Genomic DNA, 27,361 nt, shown 5'->3' on the forward strand with positions numbered 1-27,361 from the left:
CAAATAATTTTCCTGATCATGAGTTTACTGAATTGGGGAAGAGAATCTCGGTTTGGGTCTAAATATTTCTTAGACACACAAATTTATGTTTTTGCCTTTAAAAAAATGTGTATTTATTTTATGACTATTAAACCTTTTTATTTCATCACCAGATGGTGCTACGTGAAATAATTCTTTGTTTAAAGAAATGAAAATTGATTATTATTAATTTTTTAATCACTCAAAAACTAGTAAACTTTAACTAACGAAATAAATTATAGTGTGGATAAAATTAATAATATTAAACAGCAATATCATCGAGGATAATAGAAAACAAATAAACTGTTACGATTTCTGCTAGTCTCAAAGGAATATTGTGTAGCATCTGAATATGTTTATAGTAAAGTTGAATTAATTGGTTCACACTTTACGATTTACCTTGGCTACTTAAACAGTACATCATATCGTAATTTCTCATTTGCATATTCTAAATTCCAGTTTTTTATTCGACATAGTGAAAAAAAGTATCTTAGTTTTTAGTACTCTAAGTAAATTATACTTATTTCGTTATATTCACAGTGTTAATTTTAAATATAGAAAGGTTGTACGTTATTGCTTTGGTTGAAATTATTAGTGTCAGTGCACAGATGGTTATCTCAGAATATTTGACCATTTTAAACGTTGCACAAATACTATATTTTCTTCCACTTTCCACATAGAGATATCAACAAGTTTAGTTTATAAATTATTTAATTTATACGAGCTCAACACACGTATTGTGTCTCATTTGCAGTTAGAACAGTCGCGTATGTTGTAATATTGTTTTCGCACTAATCACACATTGTCATATTGCCAAGTGGTTAAGACACTCAACTCGTAATCTGAGAGTCGCGGATTCGAATCTCTCTCACACCAAACATGCTCGCCCTTTCAGCCGTGGGGGCGTTATAATTTGATGGTCAATCCCACTATTCTGTGGTAAAAAAGTAGCCCAAAAATTGACGGTGGGTGGTGATGACTAGTTGCCTTCCCTCTAGTCTTACACTACTAAATTTGGGGCGGATAGCTCTCGCGTAGCTTTACGCGAAATTTAAAACAAACCACATTGTCATAGATCATTTTCTTTTGGTGTTACTGAACTTTGCCGTTGAAGGTGCCGCAAGATAATTCTATAGTCTTGTACTAATGTGTTCTATTGTGACCTCAGTCGTCTTCTATATCTTAATCTATGGAATGATCGAATGACATGGATAACAAGTGCAGTTTGGAAGAAATGATCATATTGTAATAATTATAGATATTAGAAGATAATGCTGTCTAACATCCCAAACATTAACTTTGTGACACATTTTCTAACATATGTCTTGTTACTGTGATTATTATTCTTATCTAAAAATTATCAATGTATTTGAGAACAACACGAGCTTTTGGTGTCATACTTTCCCGATTTATCATTTTGGAATTTTCTGTTTATTTCAAAGAGTGTGACAGCCTATGCTTCATTTGTATTTGGAATATCATAGTGTTTGTGCTTTTAGGATAATTTGCATTTCATAGACAAAGTACCTATAGATGATAGGAACAGTTCAATGTTGTGAGTGAAACATAATCGCAAGAATTAACAAGATGTATGAGAAGTTTTCCTGGGTTCTAGGCTTTCGCTACTGTTGTGAAGGGCTTTGTCTACAATTTCAAAGTTGACATAACTTCATGAACTAGGAACCTCCAGGACTGCTTATCTAGTTATATCCCTGAGTTTTGTGTTCGTATTATATAAGCGTGAACGACTAAAGGTCGATGTGATGACTTTTGGGCTGATTTTCCTAGAAGTTGGAAAAAGTCATTGGAGGACAAAATCTGTCACTAAAAAGTCTGTCTCACCTAGAGGTGAGATAGCAGGCATTAATAGCAGAAGAAAAAGATATGTGGAGAAGATAACATCTTCTCTATAAGTAGAGAAATGCTGGTGGAAATTATGAATCGTGGAGAACACCGGGGCTTCACAGAGCTAAAAGATAAGTTCGCTATAACAATTTAATCTCGTATCACTCGGAACAGGGATTGAGTGTTTACCGAAAAGGAGGGGTTCTTGGGCGCCAACAAAATTTCATGACCTTCATATTGTGGGTGTCTCAGATGTGTGTTAGTTGAGACAGAGGTAGAAACGTCTTGTTTATGCTGACCACAAACTTTCTGTTATCAAGATTAAGAAGATATGTTCTTTAATATATCTGGCTTTCACAAATGTTTCAACTCAAAGGAGAACAAAACTATTAAGGCTAAAGTTAGAGGTCCCTTAGAGAATTTGACCACTTATGTAAATGATATGCATTGCTTATGTGATAAACTAATATACACGTACTTGGGTATGCCTGAAAAACATGGTAGCATTTATTACAAATTAAATAGTTTTCAGGGGCAGACAGGTTCTTTTCACTCCAAAAATAAGTCCCCAATTTCGTAAGTTTCAGAAACAAATATTCTGCTCTTGACATTTGCTCTAAAATGACAAACAATAAATCTATGTTTTTCAGGCACCGTGAACTGGGTAACTGTATCCTGATTGCAAGAACAATAGATGATTTCATATATAGCAATGTGATAGGTTCTTATTATTTGACTAAATGAGCATGTGACATGAACCGATTGGATAAAAAGTAGCTTTTATTGTATAAGCGGTATACTGACATAATTCACGTAATACGTGGGCAGAAATTCGTTTAACTGATTTCCTTTTTAGCCATCGTTGTCCTTTTTCTTTCCAAGGAGATAACAATTCGTCTTCCTATGGGTGGTATGACTGTAAATCTGCATTTTGTGATAAAAGTTGACAGCATTATCTTCCAATGGTAGATCAGGTGATATTTCACGATTACAGCTTCCCATAGGTTTGAATGGGAGTGACCGTCACGTAAAAATACTATCTATTTTGGGTATGTCTCGTGTTAGCAATTTAATTAAGTAACACGATATTTAGTCAGAGTGGTATAAGATTTCAACTGGATCAGCCTGAAACATCATGTTGAATGGATCAATCAACTTGAAAATACATCTTGAGGAAGTATAGCCAGACTAATCAACCTAGTAAAGACGACTGTTTACCATTCATCAAATAAAGTACACGTGATGTTGACTTTTATAATAATAAAGACTGTGTTTATCACACTTTGTGTTTAGTCCTTCATTTCGACTCCCAGTGGCACAGCAGTATGTTTGCAGACTTACAACGCTAAAAACCGGATTTAGATACTCGTGTTGGGCAGAGCACGTATAGCCCATTGTGTATCTTTTTTCTTAACTACAAATCAACCAACCACTCCTTAGCAAAGACTCTTCCAAAAAAATTAGTTTACCTGAAAATATCACAAATATGTCGCGTCCCTTCTGAAGTTTATACCAATTTTGATGTTAAACATTTAAAATATGAACAATAAAAGTGCTTTCCGTTCATCATTAGATTACAAACGCTGAACAACAAAATTAACCAAAACGTTTTTCTGCCTAACGACAGTTGTTTTTGTTTTATTTTTAGGTAGGTTTAATCCGCTAAGAATAACAGATTTTCTCAAGACACAAGGAGAGTGTTATTAATCTGATAACTTAGGTGAATCTTCCTAATATATGTGAAATATTAAAAATGGACAAGTTTGGCACAAATAAATACAATATTTAATATTCCACAAACTAACAAAATATGCAGTGTACGTACCTGTGTAAAAAGAATCTTAGTCAAATTTCTGGTACGTTGTGCTTATTCCCACAGCTTTCACTCCCTAGACACCCCGAGGCACAGAGGTATATCTGCGAACTTATACTGCTGTAAACGTGGTTTCGATACCCATGGTGAGCAGAGCACAAATAGCTCCTTGTGTAGCTTTGTACTTAATACCAAACAACAACAACACTCCATAGGGTAGGGGTTCTCAACTTTTTCTCTTTGCGAGTCCATTGAGTACTGATAGTTTTCGCAGCAAACCTCTTTTAAGCAGTAATAAATTTTGTAAAGTAAAATAACTTTGGAAATTGTTGAATTTATTGAAATTAACGAGTTTTTGTCACATAAAGTATGTAACACGTTTACAATAAAATCTGAATCTATACAGCATAAACAGTTCCAATTTCCTTTCGTAAACATTTTAATACATTATAAGGAAATTAAAATATTGGCAAGAGCTGTATAAACAGGAAAAAGAAAATGATGTCATTACTGAATATTTCTCGTGAGTCCCTCAGAATTATCTCGCGTATCCCCGGTTGGGAAACTTTGCTTTAGGGATTGTTCTCTATGCAACTAAAATACGGTCGCAATGTGACGAACGAAGGCTCATAGTAATCTTTGTTTTCTTGAAGAATTGACCGGTTGTTAATTATGACCAGTATCGCACTGGTCAGCAAAGAATAATACAGTTGTTAGTCCTTTCAACTAGATGTTATATATTATTACAACACCCTCTGGAATAGAATAGACGTCATCTTCTAAATAATAAAAAAAAAAAGACATTCTCTTTCGTTCCAGCCTAGCATGGTTTGGTGGTTAGGATGCTTAACTAGTAATCGCGGGATCAAAACTAGGCGCATAACATGCTTACCCTTTCAGCGTGGAGATGTTACATGTGATTGTTTATTCCACTATTCGGTTGTAAAAAATAGTTCAAGAGTTGGTTGCCTGGTTGATATTCTTCTAGTCGGCAGTTCAAAATTAGAAATGGGAGCACATAATCCATGTAGCTTCTAAATAAACAAAACAAGCAAACAAACTCTTTTGTTTCATAGCTCAGGAAAAATTATACTGATTATTAAGAATTTACATCATAAATTTACTGAAACTGTGTTTTATGCTGTATCTTTCTATTTATTTTACGTCTTACTTTTGACTTTTTCTCTAGTTAAGTTTACAGTTTCCAATTTTATTAAAATGTTATACTTGTTTTCTTAGTGCATAGCTACTTAATAGGCCCATCGTGAAAAATCGAATCCCGGACTTTTAAATTCTAACTCCCTAATCTTACCAATGATCAATCAGAGGGCTTTATTAAAAAATATCTTTGTTTATACATTGGTAAAGTGTCAGACTTAAAACACTAAAATTTGGGTTTCGATACACGCTATAGGTAAAGCAGTTATAATCTGTTGTATAGTTTTGTGCTTAACAACAAACAAGCAAATAAACAACAAAATAAATGAACAATGAAAGAACAAGCGAGGCACTCTTTAAAGAGCACACCTCCGCCACCTAGCGTTGGCCATATTCAGCCTTCAAAAAAGGAAAAATCTGTCCGTCGTTATCAACGAACACGGACTATTTTTGGCAGGACAACGAGGAATAATATTCTACATACTTAAGTAAACCAAGTGTCATCCAAATCCAGTAATTTTTTTGACTGAGTTATAATGGGAAAAAAATTAATCCTCATATTAACAAGTAGGGAATTTCTTTTTTTATTTTCGTGACCTTGACCCTTCAAAAACTAATCACTTCTAAGTTGTATTATAATCCAAACGTATACCAACTTTTGTCCAAATCCATAGAGCCGTTTTTGAGAAATTTTGCTGGCAAACACATACACATGAGTTGAAACATAACCTCTGTTTATCTTTAGGGGCGAAAGTAATTAACCATTCTTACTGTTTCGTAATAAAAAGACAAATTCCCCAATGATGCTTTTAGCTAACTTATCATTTTGATTACTTGTGTAAGGATTCTTAATGAATCGTTTCACAATGGCTTTAATTCTGCCTTGAAAACAAAAATACTATTTATGATACTTAAAACTCGTCCTATAAAAACTTGGCCTGGCTTTTTAAGTAATAAATAATGGATGTCTTCACTGTTTTTCAAAATAAAAAAAACAACACGCTTGACTGTTTTAAACATCAATATATGAATTATATCATTGTGGCAATCATTCTTTTAAGAAATGGTGTTTGATTTTAATTGTATCTTCAAAATAACAATAACTCTTTCATACTGTGCAATAATTAAGTATTACTCCTCTCCTGTGTTAGCAATACTCATTTAGTCGTCTTACCAATATCCATTTTATTTGAGATCACTGTTTGAAACCCATTATTACCGAGGATGAACATCTGCCAAACATACACACCTAACAATAAGAGAAACTGCTTTTCCAAGTGGTGTTATTTTTACTCGCGTGAAGTTATTTTGTCTCAGTCTTGTTGGCATTAGTCAAAACCGTTTGTCTAAAATCTACTTAGACCACTTTACCTCTTCAATTGTTTAACATCATGCTATACTTCTCTTCTGGACTAGTTTTATTTCAAATTTCCTTTAAATGTTGTAGTTATTTTTAGCGTAAAGTTACACAGCGGGCTATATGCGTTTTGTTCACCGCGGAGAATCGAATCCTGGATTTTAGCGTTGTAATTTTGTAAGCTCACCAGTCATCAACCAATAGGCTTCATTAAAATAATCCCCCCCCACCGGTGCCACATTGGTAACTCTGGATACTTAAAATGCTAAATTTTAGGTTTCAAAATAAGGCATACGTGAATATGTTTATACTAAATATTTTGGTCACAATGAGATTTCAAAACAGGAATTCAGTTTAGAATTAAAGCATTAAACTATAGGAATATATGAAAGGACTATTTCACTAGCTTGTGATACGGATTGTCTTTTTTATTACGGTATTAAAGTTTGGTTTCAAGAATACACGATTACGGTTTGAGGTGATTAGACTCTATATGACAAAGTTTTATTACCTTCAACAAACTCATCAGAAGATAAATGCACTGTCATCGCGAAAGACACTAATTGTAAGGATAAAAGTGCAGAATCAAATGTTTGTGTGCTTATTTGTAAGAAAAGATTCTGGTGTTTACATTTCTGTCTCACTTCCATTTATCTCAGTAGCTTGGATATAGAAAACATTTCATAGTAATATTTTGAATGTAAAAAATCATATCTAAAGATATACATTTAAGAAAAAAAGGACAAAAGAGCTCCGGTAAATAGCTGAAATAAACAAAATTACTAGTACCAGGCCAAGGAAGATACTATTAAACGAAATAAGAATAATTTTGATGAATAGATTTGAGAACTTTAGTGGACCGAAAATGCCCGTTATCTCCTTTTCTTTCAATAGAATGTTGCAGTACATTTAATTTCTCAAACCTACTCTTCTGCTGTGCCTAAAGTTCCAATAAAACAACATTTTGATGCGTGCTGGTGACAAACACAAATGATAATTATTAAAACTGTTAACAATGAAATTAGTTACTTTTTAAACACTATTTACAGTTTCAAATATTTTTATTCTTCCATACTAACACTTAGTTTACTACCAACATTATAAAAAAGCTAAATAACTTAAGTTTAAAATTCGAAATTGTAAGTAATACAAAACTAAAAAAAAAAAAGAAATAAAATAATAATAGGCATATTTATAAACCAATGAGCTAAGCAAGTCTGTAATGAAATGTAACTATCTGCCCTTGTTTATCGATATAACATTTTCCGTCGACACATAACGGAAAATTATGTTAGATGCTTCTTTTGTAGAATTAAATTTTTTTGTCGTTTTATTTGTGTAATCAGTATTGTCAAATTAAAGGTATTTTAAAATGTCATAAAACACATTACCTGCTATTGCTTTCAGGATACATTAGTCTCCCATTATTCCGATTCCAAAGCTGTTTGATTGCTCTGCTTTTGAAGAAACATTGGTGTTCAGTAGAATCTAAATTATCGTATTCTTTCTTACAGTGTAACTTTTCTTTCCTCGTATTAGTAAGTTAAAAAACAATGATTTGCAAGCATAATGACATTTATTGTAGAAAATACATTTCACGTTTCGAAAGTACCTGGACATGTTCTGTCGAAATGGGTAATGTATTTTCTACAAAAATATCATCGTGTTTATAAAACGTTGCTCGTTAATTTACTATTGTATTAGCACAATGTGCTTTCCTAAAGAAGTGTTAATTTGTTGTTTTGTCCATCTTAGTATTATCTTTAGATAATATTTTTCATAAATAGTTTGGACATGGAATTATTTCACGTTGATAGTTGCCTTGGTGTTGTAAGCCATTTCACTTCTTTATACAAATATATAGATATGTATATTTATTTAAATATACCTCCAGTTTTTCTTCAATATTATAGAAGCTTTCATTAGCAGTCTCAATTTCATTATAATTAGCATTCAAAAATAAACGATATTCACTTTCATTACCAGATGCCATACAGTAATCACTATTATGGCTATAGTCATATTTAAAGTTCTTAATAGTTTAACCACCATACATGTGTAGTACGTTAGACAGCTGGAGAGCTAGGGTTAATAACACTTTATATTTTGACGTGTCACTTCATTTCGTAGCTTTCTGTTTATGACAAACAAAACCTACAGTTTTACATATATATTGTACAAATAAATGTTTTCAAGACTTTCAACAAGTACGTTAATCACGTGATATTAAAAACTCCCTTTGCGAAAAAAATACCAAAATAGATGTATAGTTTAAACACTTCTTTCTGGGCTATGAAGTCCATTAAACACAGAGAGAAAAAAACACTTTGCTCTACTCAACTTAAACTTTCATATTTCACACTAAAGTAACTCTTTACGATTAAAATAATTATTGCTTAAAAGTATAGATATTACAATTATTAGATAATTAACGTGAATGACCTCTTGTCCTTTACTGTCATGCCACATAGGAGGGTTTTCATTAAGTAAATGATCGAGGTAATCTGTCGATGGTTCTTCACTTGGTGGTACATTGGAAATGATTTCGACAGGAACTTTGAGCTCTTCAAGACTGATTCTTATGAATATTTCTCAGAAGCTAACCAATATATTATTTTCCTACAGTACTTCCTAAGACGATAATGGTGGGTGAACTGTGGTAATTCAATGATATACCTAGCTCATAACCTCTTAATCTCCACAACAACGAGATATTCGTGGATCTAATATACAAAACAAAAACACGTGTAGCGATTTGTTGCAAGTAATATAAAAAACAAAAAACATGGCGTTCCAATGTGAATTACATTAAATGGTCCATTTAGAACAAAGTTAGAAGGATTGATAATTGAAATGCTGGTCATTCGTGGTATTAGTAGAACTAGTTCTTTACGTAATAAGGAAAACTAAGGTAAAATGGGATGAACTGTAAAACTGAATTACATTTAATAAGTTTAACTAGAAAATGAAACGATTTTAAAATACAATGGTCATAATCAACAGGTAGAAAGCACAGTAAAGTAAAGATGAGGCTTTTACAGTAAGTCTTAAATAACATAAGATCAGAAAAAACAAACAAATTATCCTGCTAAAACTCAGAACAAATCTGATATGAAAGTTTCAAAATGTCCCCTGCTGGGACAGCGACAAGACTTCAAATTTACAACACTAAAATCAGGGATTCGATTCCCTTCGGAGGACACAGCCCGATGTGACTTTGCTATAAGAGAAACACACACACAGCTTCAAAACTGCATTCACAATATACTTTTTCTCTAGCATTTACTAATCAGAAAAAAAGGCACTAAAATACTTAAATATTCCGTCTTTACGTGAACATTTCAAAATATTCCCCCCCCCATAATGTCAAATACCCTAAACAACAACTTTGTTGACTGATCAAGCTACAAAGAATAGTAGTATACGCCTTATACGTACATTTATTACTAAAAATAGTGGTTCATGTTTTCCGTGTTAATCATTGCACGTTAACCTACGGTACAAGGAAATAAATATACTCTCCCTCACGGTCATACAAAGAAAAGCTATATAAATATGTATCGACATGTAACAATCCAAGCATAAACCTAATAAAGTTAACTGAAGTTTACGAGAACTGAAGATTCGTGGATTAAGTATACAAATACACCACAACTTATTCTCTTATTATGTGTGTATTTCATATTTCAGGTTCATGTGATATGTATATGATACAAAACATGCCAAATTCCAGTTAAGGGGCCATATGCTAAATTTAGCTTGATTTGTTAGTTTAATTTTCTATAGCAGATTCCGACTATCTGTTGTTTTAAATTTATACTGTATCCTACTCTGTCTTGTGGATGTAAGAATGCTTTCTGACTGTCACGTGGGACAAAGATACTTTCCGATATTTGTTATCCAGATTCACGACCAGTCAATTACATAGAAAATGTGCTTTTAGAACGTAGTTTTGGTGGTCTAAGACCGAATCGTTTCGACCTTTGAGGAGAGTAGACTCATGTTCGAGAGAGACAAGATTCACTGCTGAAGTCCCGTATATTTTTTTCTTCTGACATTGCTGCTGGTCATGTGTATCTATCATAATCAATGAAAATTAATTTTCATTTCATTTAAACACAGCTTAGCTTCTTACTTTTACTACTTTCCACCTGCCATCTTTCAGTTCATTTCCATTAATAAATCATTTTATATTTATTCCAAAACCTTACCTCTTTCCACCTTTACAAGTCATAATACCTGTTCTCACACACGCTAGATCTTCCAGTTTTTATTTGTTGTAGTTGTCAGGCAATCGCGTGCATAGTTTATTCTTGATTACCACACTGATATGCAGGACAGTTGTGATGATTTATTATAGATGTAAAGAAAGGGATAAAACATGAATAGAAGTCGAATTAAACACTATTTATTAGCTGCAACTAAAAAGAAGCGTGGATAATCCAAAGTGCAGTTATTGTATTGTGGCTAAGAATGGAGTTAAACTGAAAAATAAAGACAAACTTATTTGAATAAAAAAGTAAATTAAAAAACATTTAAGTCAACGAAAGGAAAAATTAATAATTACAACAACCTTTATTTGAAAAAGAAAAACACAACAAAACTGAGATTACTTGATTAAAAGCACACTATCAACAACAGACTCTGAAATTCTCCAAATTTTTAACCGACGAAAAGGCAAGATATTTCTCCATTAAGATGTTATTAATTGTTGCACTTCGTCTGGATCGATCCCGACATTAACATATTTCCAAGGGCGTTTTTCTCACTTCTGACGTCATAGGGATTTCTCATAATGTTTAAAAATAGGTTAGGGATTCCAATAAAGCTAGAGGCTCTATTTGGGAGATTTAAGAAAGAAGGTATTAATGGTGATAAGTTGAAGTAGCAGTTTTCACTACACAGTATCTTGCACAATTTGGCAGAGGAGTGACTGCTGGTATTTTCTTCGTATTCTTCTCTGGTGGTATAAAGGAAGATATCAACTGCTCAACTAATCTGTCAATAACTTATTGAGTCAATGTATTAGCCATAGTACATGGTTAAAACACAATAATTGCATTTAGGAATGAATTCACCAATATCCAAGGTTACTCTTTGGAATAGAGATCCTAAAATCTGCTGCCAAAGTTTGTATGACACAAACAATTATTTTTCTGAGTGGCATAAATAGTGTAACGTTCACAGCACGATCTATATTTCGACAGGAAAGTGGCCAGTAGAACAAATTCTTCAGATCAACTGTAACCTGAGACATTTCCTGGTGTTTCCAAAAGTGTATCGTGCGATGATCAAAGGATTTCAGAACCGCTAATTGTATCAATATATAGTGACTGTGAAAGGTTACTTGATTCCATAATACTTTAACTAGCCTGCGATGGATACGATTCACACATCTGCATGACAAGTAGCACCCAAGCTTGATCCTACACATTTAACTGTACTTATTTTACAGTACCTTTTTCGATGTATTTGGTATCCAAGCATCAATGGATTTTTCACTACTTGTACGTCTTGTTGTTATGGTTGTGACTTTACGTTTCACAGTAAATTTATGTTCAAGGCTCATACATTCTACAAACAAACTCACCACTAGTGAGAAAGTCAATTTGCAATATTTCTCATGTCAGTATTGAGCACTGAAGTTGTACTTCTGCAAAGTTGCAAACAAGTATGCAATCATACCTTGTGGCTCTCTGAAGTTCAACAACGTATGAACTGCATATAGTGGCAAAAATCCGGCATTCATTTCCAGGGTTAGTGGGATTCCATCCTCAGAGAAGCCAGCTTGGTTGTATCAAACAAGTCATATTTTTGGCAAATGAACTACTCAGCCTATCTAAAATGGATTTCAGTCATTCTTAACTTGAAATTAGTACAGATACGGAATAGAAATTGATCACAAAATCTGTATAATACAAAGCCTAAAAAGCTTTGGACCTTCTTCATATTCGTGAGTTTGGGTCATTCTACAACTACTTTTATGTAAACAGGATTTGTAGACTCTCCATTCCTACTTATTATCTGTTTGAGGAACGTCATCTGGCTTCATTTTGAGACTAGTTTGTTACAACCACTAAAATACTATGCTCAAGTTCAGATGTGGCTTTAAACGTTTGATCAAATACTAAAATATCATTGATATAAATAAGACAATGTTCCATTCATTGCAAATAATATGAAAAGAGTCCCACCAGCCTCCAAAAAGTAGTTAATAAAAGATAAAGACCGACCAGTAAAATGCAACACTCATAGGCTTTCTCAAGTGCAGAAGGTAGCCTTAGCGCTGTTTTCATTCTTCTAATAACTAAATGAAATATCTCCTCTTCCTCTATAACAACTGTAATCCCATCTAGTTTGGGTGATTTTTCGAAACCAAGAAGTTTTACATCAAGATGGCAAGGTCAAGTGGCAACAATATAGAACAAGTGTTTGAAATTGCGACCCTCAAATTGTGAATCGAGCGCTTTAACCACCAGGCTACTTTAAATCTAATGAGAAGCAATATCTAGAGAATGAAACAAATGGGATCTTCCTAATGCCTCGAGACGTTCTTTTCTTGCAGGTTAATAGAAACATGTAAATATGCTTAGCTGTGGTGCGTTGAAACACCTGAAAATTTTCTGGTTAGATGTTTACAATGAAACTGCCAATGAAAGATAGTCAAAAAACAAACTTGTACAAACTTCCTCGTACATTTAAATTGAATACTTTTTGGTTTTGCAACATTCTTTTAAAAGTTTCAGAATTTAGTTATTTTTTATTAACAGGAGTAGCCCCCCAGTGGCTCAGCGGTATGTCTGCGGACTTACAACACTAAAAACCGAGTCTCGATTACCCATGGTGGGCAGAGCACAGATAGCCCATTGTGTAGCTTTGTGCTTAATTCAAAACAAGAATTAACAGGAGTATAGGAGTCATAATTTTTATGACAGAAATAATTTCTTTAGCAAGATTTAAATAGCCTAATATAGTTATGCTACACAATACAATTAAAGAATAACTGAAATTTATATTTTACTTGTGAAAAGGAAAACTGTTGTAAAATAATGCCAATCCCTTATGCACACCATTTTCTATAAAATTACAACAACATTAACAAATATATTACCAATAAATTAATTAACTGAAGGAGGAAAAAATTTATTTCTTAAAATTGGTACTGAAATATTAAATGACAGTGGTAGCATTTACCGTAAAATTTGAGAACTAGATCAACCAAAAATGATTAATGATTTGAATGTTATAGTATGGTTTGAATTTCCCACAAAGAAATACGAGATCCGTTTCTAATTTTTCAGTGAAAGAGTACAGGAAAACAGGTAGTCATCCCCAACTACTGCAAACTCTTTTTCCAACGAACAATGGGATTGACCGTCACATAAAGACGCCCCCACGGGTGAAAGGGCGAGAATGTTTGATTCGAATTCACGACCCTCAGATTACGCGTCAAACGTCTTAACTCACCTGGTCATGCCGGGCCGAACGTTTAATGTGCTACTGCTGAAAATCGTTTTTAACGATTGAGGCAATTAGCAATATGAATTGTGAGACTTGTAACAGTTATCAACGTACATTTAAATTTTGTCGAGTGTCTTTATATACTGCCATTTTCTCCGAGCGAGGACCTGTTACAATTTTATACAGTTGATCTTTCTTGACTATATATGTCGTGAATGCAATTTGTGTCGCTTTTCCATACGAAGATATTTCTTGATAATGTTGTGTACTGTTACTTGAGACATGTTTGGGGCTATTGCCACTACTCTTTCTTCGTTAATTCAAACCTATTATAATACACTGCACGTTATTTATCACGACTTGTTGCACATTCGTTTTTTTGGATAGTTCATGTTTCAAAAGTTGATTCATATTCCTTTGTTTTTCAATAGCATTAAAAACAATGCAACCCTCGTGTTGGAAATTCTAAATCCCCTATCTGAATACATCTTTATGATCTGAGTGCATTAATATTTTTCGTCAAAAAGGGCTGTTACATGCCCTACCTAAAAGCGATACTTTTCTGATGGCATCACACAACCTACGTAATGCAAAAGTTTGAAAATGTAGTTCCCTTTCACCGCGCTTTTATACTGTGTGTGTTTTCTTATAGCAAAGCCACATCGGACTATCTGCGGCCCACTGAGGGGAATTGAACCCGATTTTACTTTTATACTGACCCTAGTTGTCACGAGACTTGATTTTCATTTTCAAAATCATTTTGATATAGCACAGTAAACTCTTTGAAATACCTCACTGTTGTTAACGGTATTTAGAGATTACAACTATCACAATGCCAAGGTTACACTTACACTATTCTTGCATACCTCGTGTTCTTTCTTTTTTAATTATTTCAATGAATTGTCTTTCAATTTGACAAGGAGCTGTTACTCAAAACGTCCTAACTTAACTCATAATAAAGAGGGGCACTGGTAATGTTTACTTGCATTGTTCTTTCGTAGCCTCTACGGTTATATCTTAGTTTTAAATATGAAAATCATTAATGTTAAATTTATTCTTCCATATTCTTCGGACTGTTTGATGTATTAGTTGTTTCTTGTCACCATTTTTTGTCTCGCCATACCACATAACAGTGATGATTATGAAAAATTTTATAAGACTTTTACATATAATCTTAAACAATACTTTCACACCATAGCTCAAGAACTTTTCAAGAATACGAAATGCTAGTAGTGAGGATAAGCATACCTTTACTTTAACCTCGTATTGTCATATGGGTCACATACAATTTGAACAACGTTTACGCGCAATATGAATATTTCTGACATACACAGAAGGGAAAAATTTCTTATTCGCTATATATTTTGCATTCAAAACACCAAATACATCCTTTCTGAATGATTTTTATTTTGCTATCATTAGATAGTTTTTAACCTCTTTTTAGATCAAAATTAATCTCTTCAATTGATCCGATGAAAGTTAAACACAACTTAATTACCAGCTTTGGAGGTAAACACAATCTAACGAGAAATGAAGGATACAATACTTAAAACGTCAGCAGTGCTAATTCTTGAAACGAAATGTCGCCATTTTTTTTTTACTTGTTTTTAACGTGTAAAACTACAGAATAGGCTATTTGTGCCGTGTCCAAAATGGGTATCAATACGCAATTTCTAACGTGTAAACTCTCAAGCTTTATACCGAGTCAATGGAGCTAGTTAGCTATGACGTTTGTAACGGATTTACCATTAGAAGTTTGTTTTAGGATTTTCTCTGTATAACTTTTTTTTTTTCTTTTGCTTATATTGCACAAGTTCCCCCTTTGTCTCGAAACATCTAGAGAATTCTTGTAAGTGAAAATTCAACAATAATTGTTTGACGAAAGCGCGCGAAAATTTTGTCAAAATTTCTACAAACTCTCATGATTTTTATAACAGACAGCTACAGTCAGTGTGCTATAGCAATATAATACTATAATTTTAATTAACGTATGTTAATCGGAAAACTACAGAATTTGACCAGGAACGTTATAGATTTCAGTGAAATACTTCAAACGTTATTATTCTTATGAGAACATTAAATATCTTCATCGGTCAGCCAGTAAAAAAAGACAGCGTTAGCATAAGCGAGACGAAACAGTATCAACTCTCAATTAATTTTCTCGGCTCGGACTTGGATAGTCGATAAAATATTTAGTTCTATATGGGATACGAGACTCGGTATCGTCTGTAAAACTGTTGTATATAAACAACCATTTGTAATAACTATTAGTAATAACCGCTATTATAAATTGTACTACAAGAAATTAGAGACTCGTCCGAGATAAATTTCAATACGTAACAATATATACACATTTGTATAATCTTCGAACAATTTATCCACTAGCTCAAACAGCAAGCTTCACACCTTACCTTGTTTTTACGCCATAAAAAAAAAAGTTTGAATTAATGTGCCTAGTTTTTGCAACATATTTTATTAGCTTGTGAGTGAACATTCAATTTGAAATGGTAATACGTTTATAATTCTATCACAAAATCTTATAATTCTGCACAAAACTTTGCCATAGTAAATTTTTAGCGAAGAATTATTTAATAATTTTCAATATGTATATAAAAATTTAACAACATATTAAAATATACTACTTGCAATTTACTTATTTGATATAAGAGTTCCTCAAAAAAAAAAGTAAAGAAAAAGTATTAATTTATTTTGATATTTTAGCTACTATTTATATAATAATGGTTCACTTGTTAGAAAGTACGCCTTCGTGCAATTTGTTTTCACAAGGTCGCACACTGGGATATGCTATGCCCACCGAGGGAAATCGAAAGTGGGATTTTAGCGCTCTAAGTTTACTTGTAAAATATATTTTTAGTCCGAATGGCCAGGTGAGTTAAGTTGTTTGACTCATAATCTGAGGGTCGCGGGTTTGAATCCCCGTCACATCAAACATGCTCGTCCATTCAGCCTTGGATGCGTTATAACGTGACAGTCAATCCCATTAGTCGTTGGTAAAAGAGATAGCCCAAGAGCTGGCGGTTGGTGGTGATGACTAGCTGCCTTCCCTCTAGTCTGTCTTACACTACTAAATTAGGGACGACTAGCGCAGATAGCCCGCGTGTATCTTTGCGCGAAGTTCGAAAACAAAATATTTTTTTTGGTCAATAATCAAAACGCTACTATTCAAAGATTACCAAACGTGTTAACTTTGTCGTCTTTGTAGCCTAGATAAATGAATTTATGTTGGCAGATACGTTAATGCAGTTCACAATTTGTTTAGAATTAGGCACAAAGTCACAACAGCTCTCCAAACCTGGTTTTTAGCGGTTTTGAGTCCGCAGACATGCCGCTGTGCCACTGGGAAGTAATGCAGTTCAGAGAAAAATTAAAAGGTAATAGCAATGATAATAAAAATAGCATATGCGAGATAACAACTTGGTGCTACTAATAAAAAAAAAAGTTGATTATTTTTACCATGGGTGATTTGGATACTTTATTGTGTGACTATATACTTCGAATACATTCCACTCACAAAGGATCAGCGTTTAGAAAAGTATGTTCACACAAACATCATCTCGCAAATTCTGGTTAATTACAACTACACAACAGAATCCTCCAGTTGTAAGAAGTTTTGTATACGAAAAAATATCCAACGTAAAAACGACGTTAACATATATATTGCCTATTGGTTTTATAACGTTATTATTTAATAGCTAATGTATACTTTTTATCTATTATTCAATATTTGTGTTTATTTACAGTTAGCAGTAAGGGAAGTGGACTTGTCGAGGTTGAAGCTAACCAAAATGTGTCAGCCTCCCCAACACCCAACCGAACTCGTTTCTTAAATACTGTAGTATGCATGTCCACAAGATTTAAAGGGCAGGTTTCTCAGTTCTTTTTTTTTTTGGTTTTCAAATTCTGCGTATCTATGACAGCTGTTCCTAATTTAACAGTGAGAGACTAAAAAGAAGGTAGCTAGTAAATATCATCCAGCGTTAACTCTTGGAATACTCTTTTAACAACGAACCGTCACATTATAATGTCAATACGGCTGAAAGGACAAGCATGTTTGGTAATGGGGATTCGAACCCGTGACCCTGACATTGCGAGCCAAGCGTCCTAGCCACTAGGCCACACCAAGCTTCTCGAATTTATTTTTTGTCTACACAATAAAACATCATCACTGTGAAGAGGAATGCAATGCCCGTTTGTTTTAGATGTTCTTACAAAAACAGAAAAAAAAGGAAATTAGAAACCACTTTCAGTAAGAAATTCTATTGATAAATTCATTATACAACAATGAAAATATGCATACATTCACTAAGTACACACAAAAATACAACTATGTATGTTGAAGAACGTCACATTACGACCATTCACTATACTCATCATTTGTGCTATAATACATAATAAACACTCTTAACACTACGTAAATATATATTTAAAAGGACAGTGGAAAAGTGAAACCTCACAACAGTTTTACTCTTATCAACTTCACTGAAAATATAATATTGGGATCAGTAAATAAATTTTCAATCGTTAAGCCCTTGAACAATATGCACTGTAATTTTATTTTATTGGCCAGTATCACCAAATGAGTTTGTAAAATATAAGCCGTTTATGGTAACCTGTTATTCTCAATGAATTCTCTTACTTTCAAGTGTAAAGTGGCCATTACCAAATTCTTAAATCCAATGAGTACATGAATCTAAACTTACAGAACACTAAGAAACTCCCTTATTGTATGTCAACCCCACTCCTTTTATTTCTAACAAAACGAAGTCATCTATACTTTAATTTTTTTCTGCTTAAAAAGCAAGCCAAAGAAAAAAACTGGATGTTAGGAGATTTTAAACATGCAACAGCCATCACAGAAAATGAATGAAAAATTCGAAATACAGGCAGATTAAAAAAAAGCAAAAATTTTCTTAGGATGCTGTAAAAATGTTAACGTTTTCATTAACATCATGATTATCTTTTAATGATTTTTTGTAAAATCAAACTTTTAGTCCTCTAATCTTAAATATCTAACATTTCTATATATATATGTATATATAACATGGTCACCTCTTAATTTTTTTTATTACAAAAGCAATCTGTTTAGGTTTAAAAATACTGGATCTACATAAATACATATTTTTTTTTTTTAAATTTACTGCATATACACACATACAACTTATTCAGTCTTAAATCATAACAAAGACAATTACCATAAAGCAATTTTTACATATAAATAGGCTTTAAAAGACAGTACTTGTTAAGCTATTTACACTCCATGTTGCACACTTCACAAGTTGCATAGTCATTTTAAACTACATTTACAGTGTTGACTTGTAAATGATAATTAATATGAAACCAAGAGCAAAATGTGTATATCACCATTATCACACACATCTCTACATGCAAACTGTTCATCATACATTAAAACCACACTTCATCCTGGAATACAAATGGAAATTCAATGATGAATGTACATAGTCGGCATGAATTGTCAGTGGACAAATACTGATGTACCAAGATTTTCAAATGAAAATAACATACCTCTTCTTAAGTTAGGACTCATCATCTGTTTACGTTTTAATGCATTTTTGAAAAATAAACCAAACGTGGTAATGTTACAAAATTCTGACAGAAAGTTGCATGAGTTATCCACTCAAAGCTCTTAAACAACTTTAATCAAACTGTATCATATTTACAAATATCCTGTAATATGTCTTTCACTATTAATGTTGAAAAAAAGAAATAAATTATTAATACAGCAATGAAGTAAGTAAAGAATTATTTGCACACATGATTAGAAACAGGAGTTTTAATGATCCAGTAGTATCTGTCTTGTCAATTCAACTAGTGTTCTCATAATAAAATATTTCAGTCAGTGGTGTACATAATAAATAAATATATCTACTTGTAGTTAGTTACCTTTACATTCAAACCCCAGTTAATGCCAACTGTTTATCTTCAGATCCAGTAACCAAATTTCTTTAGAAAAGACTAGGTAATATTAAAACTCTATCATTTTATTTTTACATATATCTAAAGTTTGTATTGTGAATACAGAATTATAAATCACCTAACAAGCTTTAATATTCTTTTTTGTAAATTTCATTTTATTTTAAAAGATTGAAGAAGGTAAAATTTTATTGTTTTTTTGCACAACACTTTAATCCAAAATTAATATCTGTCTGTACTGCTTTAAGCTTGTAATACGAATTACAATTCTAGGCAGAATAATTTGCTCCTTTAACAAAAGTTTAATATGCAAGTTAAAACTCTATGAAATCCAAGCTGAAAACAGCCTTCTTAGAATTTTAACAAGTACACATAATATCTCACAAAATTAAATAATAATATCTTTCTTAAATTTCTACCCAATGTTATAAAATTTCACCTGTTAAAATCATATAAAAATCATGAGGTTAAAATTACAATGAAAGCTGTAGTGTTTTAAGTGTAAACTAATACAAATACAACTCTTAAACAATGGCAACTGTCACCAGCTTCTCAAAAGGGTTTTCTCTAACCATCGTTTAATATGTATGCATATTTATTAACCCAACCTTATATAAAAAAATGCTGATAACCAAGAAATGTAAATAAATGTAAAATTCTTTCACACAACTTAATATACATACACCTGTGATGATGAATTTTGTTATTATTCCTATATCATAAAAATGTGAGGTGCAATTCACACTGTACTGATAAAAAGATTAACTTTATTAATATAAGAGAGAAATTCTTTGATTTAAAACTGTTTTCAAATTTGTTATAATTGTACTTATAATTTACAAGTTTATTTTCACTACATTTTGGAAGATCTTGGAACTTTACCATTAAAAATAACATCACTGTTCTAATTCAAGTACAAATTTTAAACCCATCCCAAACAAAAACATACCAGATGCCTATAAAGCAGTTGAGTTTTTGCATAGTACATATTGGAAGAATGATTCTGTTTCATTGGCCAACTTTGTCTTTTGATAAGATATCAAAAAAAGGTTTTTAACAACTTAGTTTACTAAAATTATTTATAAATAAAAACACAATATATATGTATCTATACCTATACATGTTTTTTCTACAAACTCACTCAACAGTGTACTTTAGTTCAAGTTAATTTTACCATTCACACTACGATCACGAAAACATTAGGCATCATTTCTTTATGAAAGAGAATTCATGATCTACACTTTATTATTTATTATGTTGTACTTCCAGCATACGTTTTTACAATTCTCAAAATTAGGAAGCAATAAACTATACAGTTATCTACAACAAACCACATACTAATGAACAGAATGAAAAAAAAACAAAAAACTTGTTTGTACTTAAGTAAGAAATGGCCATATGTTTAAAAAAGTGATAGAAATAAATTTTCCTAAATGTTTTTATTTCAAAATTTAGTTCTTTAAATATTTTAATTTGCATTTCCAATACTTCAGAGTTTGTGCAATATATTCTGTTACAATAAGTTTTTTGATATCTGATAATCTTACTTTTCTTCAAGTGTAAGCATATCCTATAAGAAATTATTGAAACAAATGCTACTAAATAAAATTACACTTAAATTTTCAGGAATATTGTAAACAAACTAGCATTCTTATAAAAGATATGGAAAATCTTACAGGTATCTAGAAGTATATGAAATATATAAAGAAAAGATTTGTATGTAAAAACAGTAATACAACTTTTGCTCAAAAGTTTTAAAAATAGATTTTGATACAAACAAAAAAATTTTTAAAAGCCTTTCAACCTGCGTACTTATAGTAACCTTCAATTCAAATAAATAACACACCAACAGAAAAGCAACTCAACTTTTTATCCCTTTCTTTAATGTTCAATATAATGTCTTTTAGTTTCAGATATTGAAATCATTAATTTTTTTTATTGTGACCTATAGTTTACTTCCATTTTTTGATAGAAAGTTCATATTATTTTTATTCACAAACTTACACCCACTAAATGTGATATGATGATGATTAAAAATCTCCTACGTAACACAAAAAGTGGGGGATTCCTCCTTCCTTATGAACTTTGTTTTAGCATACCTAATGCCAAAACGATTCTCAGAAGAAACTATAGCCAAAGTGGATACCAGTTTTATATTCATAAATATCAATGGTGAGGTGTCCTAGAAGTTCCTTTTTTACATAACGTAAGAAGAATTTTGAAGATCTTTTTACCTCAACCCTTGATAACGAACATTGGCATCCATATCTTACCAAAGGAATAATGTATTTTTAATTAAGTTAACTATAAAACAATATAGAGGCATAATGTTAGATCATAATCACCTTACTGAACAAATGTTTCTGGAAACATGAATAAGGATTTACTGATTAGTTCATATAAATCTAAACTGCCCTGCATCAAAAGATTTTAGATTACCTGTTGTGGAGAAACATGCCTGTGAAATGCAAGTAACCCATCCTCTTCAAGAGACAGTAAGAAAACACCATAGTAACTGAGATGATTCTTGTCATGTATTTGTGGAGAAGTAACAAACAATTATGGTGACATAAGGTAAGTGGATATTATATGGAGAGGATCAATTAAACAGTTTGCTATACAACTTAATGTTAATAATTAAATCAGTTTTTATATTGCAGCTGAGTGAAATACTATGATCAACTTACAAACTCAAGTCATAAAAGATTGCATTTCATCTTGAATTGGTAAACTAACATTGATACTTCACATAACTAAACTGCAGCCTACTATCTTGTGTATTTTGACAGTTGAGGCACTTATATACACACTAACATCAGTTTTTACAAAAATAAACCTAATAAAACTTATGCAGACCAGAAATTTCATACTAAATTTTAACATTGCAACATAATATACAAAATTATTAATTTAACCCAAAATCTGATGAAGTTATAAATAAATAAAAAAGCTTAAAATTTTAAGGTTTTAAATCTATAATGGCAGATATATTTCTCAACTGGTAAAAAAATCATATTTAATACTACCTTGCAAAATGTAATTATTTGCATAATTATGCAGTACAATTTCATATAAACAAAGCACACAGAATTCATCACTTCATTTTTGATTACATGAGCAGGGTTCTTCAGTGGCAACTGTCTAATAAACTTATGGTTTCTTAAAGCATAATTAGGACATGATGGGTTTGGAAAGGACATAGACAAAGGTTTCCCAAAAATACTGTTCTGTGGAACAAACAGGAACTTTATGTTATGTAATGTGCTTCACTATTTAGCCTTTCTTTAAATAAAGATGATATGAAATAACAAATATACATCAATATAATGTATCTCATTTCTACTTTCATTTTTATCATAACCAGTTTGTCAAGGAGAGAAATTAAAATTAACACCTAACTACTGAGTAGATTAAAAATTTATAACACTACAAGAGATACAGAAACATTGGTTTAATTATATCCCCCTTCATATACCACGCCGTAGCACTCTTTCACTTCTCTATTACACAATATCGTTCTCTTCACCAAACTTCTGGGTTTGAAAGCTAAACCAAAATACAGAGGCTCTTGTTTTCATATATTTTCTCAGATTCTTTAACTCAGAAACTAGATTTTAAATTAAATTTCTGATTCTGCAATAAATTTTGCAACAATTATCATACCACAGAATTCAATAATTTACTGGCAAAATTTCCAAATCATTGCAATAAAACATCTGATGTTTGCATAGAAACATTGCAAAATGTATAAAATGTTTTTTTTCCCTCATGAAAAACAGATGAGAACAATTACTGCAAGACAATATGATAGTGTGTCACTTAGACAATAACAAACAAAGAAAGATGGATGACATAGTACAGCAATCACAGTGAATGCTTTCAATTCACGTTTCCAATACTATTTTGTGAGGAAATAAATCTTATAAAGTGTACAATCATACAATATTTTTACTTCATACTGTTTTATGATCACACACCACTTTACTGATAAATCATTAAACAAGAAATATAAAAATTATAATATTTACATTCTTAGTCCCGAAAATTGCATTTCCACAATTATGTTCATATTTTATTGATATTCTTTTTGCTTTAGCTGTCTTCTTGGAAAATCCATAGAAGCAATAAAAACTGTTAACAGAGACTTCTCTTAAAATATATTCAGATGATTCACACAATTGAAAGTTGTTTAGAAGAGGCTGCTTAATTTCTCTTGAGATTCTTATACAAAATGAATTAGATAAATAGAACTTTACATCTGTATTATCATGGTATGGTTACTGTGATGTATTCTGACCAGATCCTGGAAAAATTGAACCACAATCATTATTAGAAAAATATTTTGTTTACAAAAGTATGAAAGGATGAAGAACACAGATCATAAGCATATGAATTAGAAAGTAACACATTTACACAAGGTATACTTATACTCCAATATCGCATGTTTTTTTGGAATTTCTTTGTTACTATTTTTATATCTGTCTTAAATTTTAATTAGCACATTTCGTGCAACAGTTCACCCTTGTCCAAATGCTAAAAGTACTGCATGTAATATCACAGAAAGAGGAAAAATGTAGTCTGAAGTATATACATTTTTATAACTCAGTAAAAATCCAGTGAAAAACTTGATCAACTGCACAAGCAACTGCAATAGGTGGCACACAGATGTGAGTTTCAAGACTAGTAAAAAACATAAAATCCTAAAATTCTTTATTAAAACAGGAAAAGGAAAGTTATGTTTTAAAACCTAAGACCACACAGAAAGAACCAACACTTTGCTATTCAAGACTGCAAAATAAACCATAAATATTCCCCCAAGAGAAAATCTAACTACTCAAGTTCCTGTCATACACTGCATCATGAGAAGAGTTAGACAAACAGCATAACCCTTGTCATAAGTGATGATAATTTTGTATCCTTAGTAAATAAAGAGTGATAAGAAAATCCAGCCTGGTCAAAATTAACTTGTTAAAACAATACAAAGGGTACCAACTATTTTATTCTGTAATGGGAATTATAAGAACACAGCTATCAACAAAAATATGAGAGTATTTCATGTTACCTACCTTGCCTCATATGAATTCCACTGATCTGTTGTCCAACTATGGCTCCAGATGCATAATCTTGGTTATAGGAAATGGGGCTCCGAGGAGTATGATAATGCTGTTGTACATTAACTATTTGATGTGCTGGGCTAGGTGAACTACTCTGATTTGGAGGAAATGCAGATGGAGAACCTACAGGCTTAAGAGGCTGACTGGATGTATGGTGAGCTATGACTTGCTTGGGTGAAGGGCTATATCTATGAGCAGGAGGAGGAATGTTTACTGGAGGTGAGAACGAATGTTGTTGGTGACCTATGGGGGACGTCACCCCAGAATAAACCATTGAAGGTGATGATACTGGACTGGCTGGCAAATTCTGGTACTGTTGCTGAGTTGAGTAACCAGATGTTGGAGATGGTGTTCCTCTCCAATGGTTCTGTCGTTGCTTAAAATACAGTAAGGGAAATAAATAATCAAGTATACTCTGGGCTGTATAAATACAAATATATTCATGAAATACTTAAATATCAAGACCTTATTGTAGAACAGAGAAAGTAATAAAATACTACAATAAAAATATGATTAATTTTCATTATTGCAACATAATACAACTCAATAAAGGAGTTCAATAAGAAAAATACATATTAGTATGTAAGCTATATTATGTCATAGGCCAGTACAAGCCTTTTTCTATAGTTCATCAAGCATACAAAGTTACAAAACCCAAAACAGACCTGCCAACTCTTACAATTTAGGTGTAATTGTTCAAAATTTGTTTTTACTTTACACCTGTACAAACTGTTGTGTTCTTTTGTGATCTTATGCAAAATTCTAAAATTATTTCACCAACTTTTTTCTACAAATAATTTTACAGAAGTAGTTCACTTCTCTTTGCTTTGCATCTCAATCTTATCAATGTTTTAAATAGTCTGTTAAAAAAAGTGTGGAAGCAATCAGCTTGTAATGTGCACTGATCATTTTCTGAGATGAAAAACATGGTTCTTCTTAGTACCCAATAACTTTCACAACTGAATTTAATACAGGCCTTAAGTGTGAAAGTTACCAACCTTGTCTTGGTAACTTGGTAAATAATAAGCCCCATTAGAACAAAGGAAAGAGTAGCAAAAAATAAAAATGGTGTTGCTATTAATTATATTTTATTTTAATACTTACTGATTATAGTGTAATACTGATTAAGAGTCTTGTAAGTAGCACTTTTGGTATTCTTTAGGCATTCATCTGTAAATCGTTAACTAAACTTCTGCTCACTATAAACCTTTCTTTTTTAGAATTATTGGGGATGAAGAAGAACCATGTTTTTCCACTATTTTCCTTTCAGAAACATAACCATAGTACAACATGTTAATGCTTCTGAGAGGAAAATAGTTGGAAAACATAATTCTTCTATGTCCACAATGACTCCATTTTTTTGTTGGAGTCATTGTGGACATAGAAGAATTATGTTTTCCAACTATTTTCCTCTCAGAAGCATTAACATGTTGTACTATGGTTATGTTTCTGAAAGGAAAATAGTGGAAAAACATGGTTCTTCTTCATCCCCAATAATTCTAAAAAAGAAAGGTTTATAGTGAGCAGAAGTTTAGTTAACGATTTACAGATGAATGCCTAAAGAATACCAAAAGTGCTACTTACAAGACTCTTAATCAGTATTACACTATAATCAGTAAGTATTAAAATAAAATATAATTAATAGCAACACCATTTTTATTTTTTGCTACTCTTTCCTTTGTTCTAATGGGGCTTATTATTTTTCAAAATTTAATGTTGGCAAGTCTGCCAAAATATTAGTCCTTAGACAAGGTGAAATGTGTCTGAAACATCACAAAACTTTTAACATTTGAAACTTATTCAGCCTACAGGAGTATACTAATAGCATTTAAGCTTAATTAATGCACTTTGAAGTTCTGAAATTTGGTTAAACAATTGTTCTTTTAATCTGTATTTTAAGAGCATTTTAGTTTGACAAGAATATACATATTATGTAAGAAAATAAAACAGATTTAAGCTACAGCAAAGCAGTACAATAACACAGTTTTATGGGGTAAATAATAATGCTAGCCCAACTAACAATATGTGTCTAAAGCATTTGTAAATCTCCAAAATTAAATAGATATTAAGGTCCAGCTAGATGTGAAAGGTCAGTCAGCAAATTATGCAAATAGTGGAGAAAAAAAAAGTCATATGCCCTATTATAAATTAATAAAATGTTCTACTAATCCACTTACATGTACAATGACTTACGTGGAGGCTGCTGACAGCCTAAATTGAAATATTTTGAAAATAACTTTTACACAAGAACTGATCATTTATACTAAAGAAAACATGGAAATTTTCAACATAAATCTTAAGATTTAGAGATCAAACGATATAAACAGTTGGTGTGTTTACTTCAAATGTTTAGGTTGTTTTATTAATAATACTTCTTCATTAATTTTTATTATTATTATTTACTTCATTTACACATCACTTTAGATCAGTTAAACTTGTACTTCCTAAAAACTAATAAACTTAATGTATTCCTATTGCCTCAATTATTCATATGCCACTCTAGTCAAACTTATGCCACCTAATAACTAATAAAACTAAGCACATACCTACACTGCCTCAAATGGTTACATATTACTCTAGTCAAACTTGTACCACTTAATTAATAACTAGTGAAAGGGTGGATGCATATATGTTAGGTGGCAA

The 27,361-nt window shown here is 31.8% G+C and overlaps 1 protein-coding gene across 3 annotated transcripts in view; it reads right to left on the reverse strand.

Annotated features, from left to right (window-relative positions):
• Positions 1-4,472: 4,472 nt before the first annotated feature.
• LOC143253121 (uncharacterized) overlaps positions 4,473-27,361 on the reverse strand; it is a 66,954-nt gene continuing 44,065 nt past the window's right edge. Inside the window, exons 14-15 of one of the 3 annotated variants that reach the window (XM_076506428.1) lie at positions 24,671-25,094; positions 4,473-4,710 (exon numbers count right to left, since the gene is read on the reverse strand). In XM_076506428.1, coding sequence (XP_076362543.1) covers positions 4,679-4,710; positions 24,671-25,094 — 456 coding nt within the window. In that variant the 3' untranslated portion in view covers positions 4,473-4,678. Of the gene's footprint in view, positions 4,711-7,861; positions 8,915-17,914; positions 23,908-24,670; positions 25,095-27,361 lie in introns of those variants that run through there. The other 2 variants (XM_076506429.1, XM_076506430.1) reach the window with 2 other exon arrangements.

Source organism: Tachypleus tridentatus, chromosome 6, assembly GCF_004210375.1.
Source record: "Tachypleus tridentatus isolate NWPU-2018 chromosome 6, ASM421037v1, whole genome shotgun sequence".
Classification (NCBI taxonomy): Eukaryota; Metazoa; Arthropoda; class Merostomata; order Xiphosura; family Limulidae; genus Tachypleus; species Tachypleus tridentatus.